This window comes from Dreissena polymorpha, chromosome 1 (genome assembly GCF_020536995.1).
Source record: "Dreissena polymorpha isolate Duluth1 chromosome 1, UMN_Dpol_1.0, whole genome shotgun sequence".
NCBI classification, from domain to species: Eukaryota; Metazoa; Mollusca; class Bivalvia; order Myida; family Dreissenidae; genus Dreissena; species Dreissena polymorpha.
The window spans coordinates 192,177,587-192,188,379 of record NC_068355.1 but is presented as its reverse complement, the minus strand read 5'-3'; the positions used below and the strand labels follow the sequence as shown (position 1 = coordinate 192,188,379).

Sequence of the window (10,793 nt, the reverse complement as noted above, 5' to 3'; positions counted from 1 at the left end):
AGGACATTTCCCTAAGACATCCAGACACAGAGACGTGCAAATGAAGAGTGTCCCTGATGTATACCGCCTTTATCGAATGGGGGCATACACGTAATCGAACCTCGAATTAAAATCAAAAACACACATGATGCACCATGACTCAATCCTTCGTTTAATATTAATAAGAGTTGACTTATACGTTACATGATCTTAATTTATGAGTTGTCACATGTTTATTCTAACATTTGACCTGTTTTGTGACCGCTCATTACCCGGATTGCACCTTCGTGCAGATGTTGCTAAGATTAACATTCTTACAAACTTTCATCAATATTGAGTCAAGTTTATGTCCTTTAGAATGGTTATATGTTTTTTTTTCTAAGATTTGACCTTGTGACTAGTTAGACGCACGTAGATTCAAATTCGGCTTATTGCACAACAGTTTGATGTGTGCTGCGTGGATGCAGAAGCGTGTATCCCCGTACATATCTTCAATGTTGTTATATTTTCAGCCTTCAGAGGCTGGTGGCGGTATTGTGTTTTTATTATTTTTTAAGAAATTGTTTTTAATGAAAATTCAATACTGCTCCAGCAGCTGGAGTTTCACTTCTTTATATTGCATTGCACAACAGTTTGATGTGTGCTGCGTGGATGCAGTAGCGTGTATCCCCGTACATATCTTCGATGTTGTTATATTTTCAGCCTTCAGAGGCTGGTGGCGGTATTGTGTTTTTATTATTTTTTAAGAAATTGTTTTTAATGAAAATTCAATACTGCTCCAGCAGCTGGAGTTTCACTTCTTTATATTATATATTGTCCAGATAAACATTCTGACGAATTTCCTTTAAGATTGGATGCAAATTGTGGCCTCTCGAGTGGTAAAGACCTAGCAGTTGATGTTTCACCACACCGACCTCACACCGGACGACGACGGACAACGGACGTTGGGTGATCATGATTACTCACATTGGGCTTTTTTGCCCAGGTGAGCTAAAAGGCACAAGATTTATCTTAAAGGGAACATATTAAAAGATATAATAATTTCATGTTTGGTTAACGCATTCCCTAAAATGTTAAATACTTATATGCATTTCTACAATTTGTAATGTACTGCTATATGTCATGCGAGCCGTCACAGAACAGCCAGCACTAGTTCATCTTTATGTCACATTGCCAACAACGTTGTATTTGTTTGTGTTGTTGTAGTCAATGTGGCTGTCATTTTTTTCTATGACCGATACATTTGCTTTAATCTTTGTGTTGAGACAACATTTTGTTTTGTTTGCACTTTGAAGTTATACGCTATTAAAAAACACAGAATTAAACGACTTTACAATATAGAGAAGTGAAACTCCAGAAGCTGCAGCAGTATTGCATTTCTATCATACACAACTTCGTGGTCCTTTATTTATGGCAAGGAATCAATCGCCAAAACGGTAACAGCCAAAACGAAACAACATATACACATAGTATAATAAAGCTAGGTAAGCCTTGAAACGGTCAATGCTAAGCACTGGGGGTTAAAACCGGTTATAGAGCGCTCAACCACATACTTGGCCCAGCAATATTCATGATACATATAAGTGTAAATGAAAGTTAACCTCACAGCATTGCAACTCAAAATAAACAGTAATACAAGGGAATTACAAGGGACAAAATTTTCACAAAACCAGGTTTTCATTGTGAAAAAAAATCTGATAAAGGGAGAAAACTCAAACTGAACTTTTGAAATGAACAAACAAAATTAACCCCCTTTGTAAGTTTTTAAAAAATAATATATTTTTAGTCGTGGCGACCTTGACATTGGAGATATTGACGTGATTCGTTCGTGCGACACACCGTCCCATGATGGTGAACAAATGTGCCAAATGATTTTAAAATCTCACAATGAATGACATAGTTATGGCAAGGACAAGCTCATTTATGGCCATTTTTGACCTTTGAACTCAAAGTGAGACCTTGACCTTGGAGATATCGACGTAATTATTTCGCGCGACACACCGTCCAATGATGGTGAACAAATGTGCCAAATGATTTTAAAATCTGACAATGAACGACATAGTTATGGCCCGGACAATGCTTGTTCCGCCCGCCCGCCAGCCAGCCAGCCCGCCAGCCCGCCCGCATTCGCCAATCTAATAACCAGTTTTTTCCCTCGGAAAACCTGGTTAAAAACGCATTCAATTTAATTACTATTTAATTACTCAATGGTAGGAAGGAGACCAGAGCAACAGAGTTACAACTTTTTGAGGTACGATGAAATGAAATTACTAACACGCATCAACTACATCCATTATGATTATGTTTACAAAAAGATTTAAGAACATAGCATCATATAGTTAATATTACAAGTTTTCATATCTGTCTGAGTCGTTTTGGTTTCCGTTTCTATGCTCTAAGTCGTTGAACAAATGACCATCCGGTTGACGACCAGTAACCGGTAGTTTCAAAACCAACTAACTCTCGATCTGTGCTGTCGGCTTGGATAATGCCATGGTAAACATGGTCATCATGGTCACCATCTCTACAAGGGTACTCGTAGACATGTGCGTAATGTGCTTTGATGTGAGATGACGCAGTATGTGTATCGTCTAAGGTATGGTTCACAGGACGATGACACTCATCAGATTTTCGTGATTTCCTGAAATGTGGTGCATGTTTGCTGTCAATGGATGTGAGCAGCAAAATAATAAACAACATTAATGAAACATCCTTAACATTTAATAGGAAAAAAGTCTGTATATGCATTTGAATTGCTAACGCTGTTACAAGCCTATATCTTTTAGCATTGCTATCTGAAAATTAACTTGTTATTTTTATGTTATAGTTTTTATCACAATACCTTATGCGCAGAGAGCGAAACAACTTGAAAGACACTGCAACGACGATGAGGGTAGAGATGACCCCACTGCCAGCGGAAATGGCAATGATAGCACCAGTAGAAAGATTCCCATCACTGGACACCGCATTTGCCAGTGTTGTATCGGCTGTAATAAGAAGGCGTCCGCACATGTGGTTAACGTATTTTATGTAATGGCTAGTACAAATACAGATATTTATTTTCTGGTTTACGTTACTATAATACATACTCGCTTTTTCATATTTTCTCCGCAAATTGGAATACTGGTTACTAATCAGATAAATATTTATTATCAAAATTATATTAATATAAGTTCATGCTTGATGACAGCGAATGCTCTAAAATGTATGAGGCGATTGTGAATGCAAAAAAAATCAACACTAAAATAGTGATTGCCACACACAATTGAACTTGTCTTGGTCATACACGTTTGATGGAGTGTTTAATATCCACCATACAATAAATTCAATAATACATTAACACTGAAAAACATCGAAGATGGCTGGCACCAAAGCGGATATGCCCATTAATCGCTAAAATATTAATACCTTTTACTGCGTTACCGATTACAACAAATCTTTATTTGCATATAAAAATAACCTCTTGTTGGAGTAGTTGTATCTCTGTGGTTGAAATAATGGGACTCGTGTATTTGTTGATTCGTCTGAAGCATACCCATGCTAGTTGCACATATCAATGGTCCGTAATATATACACATACCCGTTAAACACAAACGATGTCGCCAAAAGAAAGGAAAGGAAACTAATCACGTCAAAGCAGAAATACTTTACATCGAATGAATAATATAAGTTTATAGTATACGCAAGTGTTGTTTCCAAAATGCCATTTCGCTATGCACCTTCCAATTGGAAACATGATTGCAACAGTGTTGTATCGTCTATGCTTGTGTATTTTAACAACCATAGTGGTTCACCAAAAATCAAGCTACTATGCTCATTTGACAACGAGTTTTCATTAGGTAGAGCCATTGTTCTGTTCTCAGTTGTGGATCCGATGACAAAGGAAATCTGTACTAACGTCCCTGCATCAGACGTGATTGGCGCCACGAAGCAAAGGCATTCTGTTGTGTCATTGGCTGCCGAGCCCGTATCGATGACAACACTCGATATATCGGTGATATGACTTCACCGTCCAATAGGACATGCGTCTACAACTTAAATGATTAATTTATTCACTTACTTGAGTACACTTGTACTTTATCAATTCTAATAAACACGCGAAGCTATGGGTATGCATCGTGTTTTTGTTATGCAAAATAACGAATATGTTATGTTATGTTTATTGGTATGATAATGATTCCAAAAATGAAAAATTTAAGGAATTCGAAAAAAAATATAATGATGCATTAACAAAATAAATTGTTTTTGCTAGCGAAGGTTTGGAAAACACTATATTTCGAAACCATGGTTATCACTTTCTGCAAATCGTTGTTTTCTCTTATTCTTAAAATTGTGTCGAAATTTATCTATATTTTTAGCTACAATTTGGTGTGAACATTTACTTGAAAATGTTGTGTCGTTGTGGTCCTGAGCAGAGAGAACCGTTAAGAAGAAGATATTTGAACAATAATAAACTATTTACCTATAACGCCGTTTAAACTTGACGTACATACACCATGGTTGCCGGAAACACTCTCTGAAAATACCAAAAACATGATTTTAGTCATTACCTTTATTTAGAATGGGAAATGTCCACAACACATAGATATTGGTATTTTACTAACGGATAATGTTTCAAACTAAAACCAAAGTCACAACGATGTAAAGTCCTTGAACGTCCATGACCGTTTTAATACGAAAAGATATCAAATGACACTATCCATGCATAAACTCAGATTTAAATTATCGCAACATACCAACACTGATAAGCGCTGGTAGTTATAATCTATTTTTTAACGCGCAAAACGCTGAATAAACAATATCGACATTTTTGGTTTGATAATTTTAATAATGTTCCTATCTTCTATCGTTGAAAGGCAAATAAAACATTTATCGACTAGCAATTCAGGAAGATAAATTGAATCGATTGTTCGAAATGCTTGTTCGAATTTTATTTTGTCGAAACAAGTTTAAAATAATAATTATGTGGTACTTTGGAGACATCGTCTGTACAGTTAATACTAATCCCCTATCTAATACATACTGTTTATAATGTTTTTAATTTGAGCTTCATGCGATTGTGACTAATTATAATAAACAAATACCTGTTGAGGATTTCTCTCTCTTTTGCTTTCAAACGAACAGATCATTTATCTTTTTTGATTATAGCTGATCATTAAACGAAAACATATTATGATTGAGTTTAAGTAAAGTTTGTTCTTTCGCGTGTTGGAATGTAATGGCACATTCGTTTTTGATAATACGATAAATATGTTGTTGAAATGTCCCTTTAAAGACCTTGATTAAGCCTACAATTTTGACCCTAATCCGCAATCCCCGTGTAATATAAACGCGTGTACTAGCGGTGATCATTTCACAGAGAAAATGGTTACGTTAATCACTAATAAGTTTCCCGATTGGAAGTAGTATATATAAATATTAGATAATGGATGGTGAGTACCTTAACTCCTTCCATTCTATAAACTTACATTATTATGATCTTAAATCAATGAGGAAAAAATCATTGACATTAAGTACACATACATTTTTAAACAATGACATCTCTGTTGGGAGCCACTTGTGACTGACGCATTTATATGCATGCAGGGGATGATTGGATTGTTTGATCAGCATGCTTGAACAATTATTCTTCTAAAATTAAATGTATACACAAAGATTTGAAATAGTAAGGAAATGCAAAAGTTCGTTTAATTCATGGAACGTAAGCTACACATGGATGTTATTTTAAAACAATTAAGTGTACCAGTTGCTAGGAAATCAATAATATATTTAACAGCAAATTATTTTAACGGAGAGAAAATTGAAAGATACCTTAGAATCGATCTTTTACTTTTATCAACCGCTTGTAGGTGTTTTTATTTGTCCGTATTATCCGAATTCAATTTTATGAAGGTTTATGAGAAGTTTAAGTAGAATGAAATATATGATAAAATATGTTGCATGCAAAAAGATGCATGTAAGTAACTATATCTAGATATTAACTCCGTCCGTCTGTGTGCCCGTCTCGATCTTAATCCTGTGATTAGTCAATGATGTACATGACATTTGGTATGTCGATAGAGGGCCATTTGGGGAAAGGCACGCTATTTCAGTTTATTCCACACAAACATTTGTATCATCAGCATAATCAGAATAATCATCATCATCATCATCATCGTTTTAAGCATCATCATCCTCATCTGCATCATTATCATCTACATCAACATCATCACCATTACCTTAACCGGTCTTGTCTTTGGGTATAAATGAGGGAAGACGACACAGAGATCCTCCGCAAGGAAGGTATTTTGTGGGCTACTGAGAGTAGCTCATCCATGGGGAATGACGTCCAATCTTTCACATTATTATCCAGCTTTTCTTCATTCGGAGAGCTCCCTCTTCTGTACCCTGGAGCACAGTTTTGAACAAAGAGTCGTATCTGGGGACGTGCCCAAACCAAGCCAAGCCAGATTTCTTCGTTTGATGATCATCAGGAGGGGTTCTTATGGGGGATTCAATATTTGCTGTAATGAATATGGCGTTCGTTGTTCTTGTGGTCTATGTAGAAAATCCGAGACAAGCGTATACAAAGGTCTGTATCCTTCTTATGTGTCCAGGTCTCTCTGCCGTACAGTAGGATGGAGAATACGAGTACCTTGTAGAAGTTTTACTCGGTGGGGGAAGCGCATAGAGCTGCTTGTCCAAAACTTGCTCAGTCTGGCCATTGCTACCGAAGTCAACCATATGTCGATTAAGGAGTACTGCGTAGCTGGCGTTTCTGAAGAGTTTTCAATGAATTGCACCACGCCTTCGGCAATGTTGAATCCTCTCAGAACGTGCAAACGGTTATCGTGCCACACGCGGTCGAAGTCGATGAAGTTGTGGAAGAACTAACGTTCGTGTTGCATGTGTTTCTAAATTATTACTCTGCAATTGACGATTTGTTCAACTGAGATCCGCACAGCTCTGAATCCAGTAGTTCATCGGCCTTACTTGTCAGTCGGCAGAGTATATTGCGTAGCATGAATTTGCTGGGATGACTGATGAGGCTATGCTTGCAATAATTCTTGCACATCTTTAGGTGGCCTTTTTCAGTAGGAGACTCGTCCACTCGTTTCGCAACTTCTTCGAAAGGTATGTTCTTGCACATCTTTAGGTGGCCTTTTTCAGTAGGAGACTCGTCCACTCGTTTCGCAACTTCTTCGAAAGGTATGTTCTTGCACATCTTTAGGTGGCCTTTTTCAGTAGGAGACTCGTCCACTCGTTTCGCAACTTCTTCGAAAGGTATGTTCGTATAAAAATTATTGATATTTTCCGTACACGTCAATATAATCGAGGTTGTGTGACATTTTTAATTATATACGTATTAACCCTGTTCACGTTTTAGTAAAAAATAGATCAATTTTCAGATTGTAAGCATCATGTGGCCGTCCAAGTGTCCGTGTGTCTTGCAATCTGCAAATCAATCATATGTTTAAGTACTAACTATAATGAATGAATACATCACTTTAAGGAATGTACTATCAGAAAAACCAGCTCGGACGCCACTATTGATTCGATAAAAGTAGTCTACACGCCGAAAATTATCATTCGCCTGCCAATGTTGTATTCCAGTATAATAATTGACACTTTGAACGACATATCCATTATTGGTTCCATGTAATACAATAACGCAATATTTTCATAGAAAGATAATCGAGGCAGCAACAAAGTCAAATGCGCTTCCGCGAGCAGAAACGGTAAATAAAAGCAGTATGAATACATAATTCAATATCGCAAATGTTAACGCACATGTACATTACAATAAACACATGCTATCAATACAGTGACGAAATAATTGGAATTAATGAAAATGCACGATGACTTGTTTCTACAGCAAATTCACAAACAACATGTGAAATGTAATATAATTCAAATGCAGGTTGTAATATGTGAACATGGAGTTATCAATAAACAATATACAATTGTCATTAAGCAATATGCAATTGCATTTAGCAACATGAATGTAGTGAATGTAGTGGCGGATAAACCCTTTCATAGATATTACAATGAACTTTGTACCTTGCTCATAACGACATAGCAGTACTTTAATGTTCATTACACTCATTAAGATTGACTTACCAACACCATAAAAAGCATGGACAATTTATTACAATAAGAACAAGAGATGTGTTTGTCAGAAGCACAATGCCCCCTTCTGCGCCGCTTTGAAGCCATATATTTGACCTTTGACCTTGAATGATGACCTTGACATTTTACCACTCAAAATGTGCAGCTGCATGAGATACACATGCATGCCAAATTTCAAGTTGCTATCTTCAATATTGCAACAGTTATGACCCATGTTACAGTTTGCAATAAATAGCCGTCTAAAAAAACTTTAATAACATAACTGCTGGACATTGTCCAGAAATAAATATTACATAATATATTGAGCTAAATTGAATTCGGGTTTTAGAGATAACCGTAGTACGGTTGATCGCATTATAAGACTACAATCTTTAATTCAAAACGTTTAAGCAAATAGTATGACATTCTACTGCGCAATTTTAGATTATGAAAACGCATTCGACACGGTCATACATAACCTATAATCGGTACAATTAGTTCAGTCGGGTATAAGTTGTGATGGTAAAAAGTCAGTCTATCAAAATGACAGATCATGTGTTAAAGATACTGATAATAATTCCTTCTCACAATTTTTGATATTTAAGTAGGGGTGAAGCAAGGGTAGCCGTTTTCTCTTTTCCTCTTTATTATGTATATAAATACAATTAATGACATTTCCGATTTTGAAATGCTCACCAGTCAAAATATAAATGAACATTACCTGTATATGTAATTGTCCCATTGTCATCGTTTCACGTTGTCAACACGTTCACATCTATAATTCCCAGTTCTAACACTAAACAATTATATGTACACATGAAAGTGCAATTCTATCTTATAAATTAAAGTATGACATTGCTAGTTAGCTACCTTGTAAATAAGAAGAAGGAAAAGAGCTCTGAATAACAGAAACAAAAACGTCAAATTTGCAAAGTGGGCTTATAAGATGGATGAACGTTAGGTTGAAATAAGGGAATTAAAGACGTACGGCCGAGGTTACTGAATACCTACTTACCACCATGCAAAACAAATTATAAGCTGTTATTGACCCTTGATAGGATAATTTGGATGAAAAATCCCAGGTTATCGATGCATTTATATTAAGCAAAGATCCGAACAATAGAAGTCTGTACAAAAACACAATCTCAATCAATCTCCCTAAAACTCATTGATATAAATATGTTATTAATTAATTATAACAAACTGATTTTGATTAAGTTTTAGACTTTGTGACAACGAGTGTGAATCCACTTGCATGCATATTGTTTGCCTCTTATATACCATGATTTGTTCTGACAATATATGTTGCATGTGTGTGAACTATTATGAATGATTGCACTATATATCGACTGTTTTACAATTGTGCAATCTCCAACAACTCGAATGCGTGTGCCATGTTATATTACCAATGTTATATGTATTCAAATGAAACTGATGTTTATATAAATGTCAAACGTTGTATAAACATGAAAATAAGTTGTAGACTAATTAATTGGACTTTCACAAACATTTCATATTGATAGGCTGTCTATTTATGATAATGTACATATATATACCACTACTAATCTTATACGCGAATACTGGTAAAAAGGTAGTACAGGAACACAAACAAATGCAGAGTGTCGATACAATCACAAAGCACATGTGTCTTAAATAACTAACAACGTATGAATGTATCCGTAAATATCAATATCTCAGGAAACATATGTCTGAACTGGCGATGTAATTAATATACTTTAATCTGCAAAAGGAATATTATCTTACTCAACGATCTGATTATTGCGACTTCTTTGCTTGTTCGGGACAAGGCCCACAAGTACACACATAAAAGTCACCACAGAAACCTCGTGCTTCTCGTGAAATGACTGTAGTTATATAACGCATCGTTGAGGCCCGTGCAACAAACTACATAATTACTTAAATAATTTATTGTGCAGTGAAACCGATCATTTTTACAGAGGCTAAGAACAATCTCAACACATGCAATTATTATTAATAAAACACAATAGAAAGCAAATATGGAAGAAATCCCTGACACAATTGTGAATGATTAACGATCGTAAGACAATAAGATATAAATAGTAGTGATATTTGTTTCTGAATTAACATAAGCATCATAATGACGACGACAAGTTCATTTGTACACATCGGTATGACTTTAGAATTTCATTGTGTGAATATATTCCTGGAAAATACCCCATTCAGGGGGGCACGCGTATACGGGAGCTTACCGCGTTTTAGTGAGAAAGTTGTTGCAAAACTTCAAAGATGGCGTCGTTTGTTGGATTTTCTTATAGCAAGGGAGGATACTTTCACCCGGTAAGCCCCTTTGTATTAATAATTATTTTAAATGAATACGCCGTTTCGGCTCTCCGGTGTGTGCTTCCCTCGGTTTTTTGTTTCAAGATCGTAGACGTCGGGATAAAAAATTATTGAAGGAAAACCGTCCACAAATCTGTTGTCTACTTACGGGACGATCGAGAAATTGGATGTACAAATATAATTTTCTCTTATAATACACAGTATTGACACACGTGAACAGTAAAATATAAATAAAATCATGATTATTTCATTTTACCGACGCCGTTGTATCACTGATAATTAATTTATTGGCAAACATTATTGGTTTAACCCCCTTATTTGGAACTGACTTCCTTTTAAGCACATTGTGGGACCTAACTTCCAAATGACAAACAGCTCTTTCATAGGTAAAAGAGCTTGACATG

At 35.8% G+C, this 10,793-nt stretch overlaps 1 protein-coding gene across 5 annotated transcripts; it reads right to left on the bottom strand.

Moving 5' to 3' along the window:
• Positions 1-1,351: 1,351 nt before the first annotated feature.
• LOC127864378 (uncharacterized) lies at positions 1,352-4,834 on the bottom strand. Of its 5 annotated transcripts, none has more exons than XR_008041821.1 (5): positions 4,716-4,834; positions 4,442-4,495; positions 3,440-4,013; positions 2,822-2,966; positions 1,352-2,620 (listed from the first exon to the last, which is right to left on the bottom strand). XR_008041821.1 is itself a non-coding variant. In XM_052404035.1 (3 exons), exons 1-3 carry the CDS (start codon positions 3,826-3,828, stop codon positions 2,368-2,370), a joined length of 528 nt encoding a protein of 175 aa, XP_052259995.1. In that variant the 5' UTR covers positions 3,829-3,981; the 3' UTR covers positions 1,352-2,367. The 5 variants fall into 5 exon arrangements, 1 of the variants encoding a protein (XP_052259995.1); XR_008041820.1 differs by lacking the exon at positions 4,716-4,834 and adding an exon at positions 4,584-4,684; XR_008041822.1 differs by lacking the exons at positions 4,442-4,495; positions 4,716-4,834 and adding an exon at positions 4,530-4,703.
• Between the last annotated feature and the right edge of the window lie 5,959 nt (positions 4,835-10,793).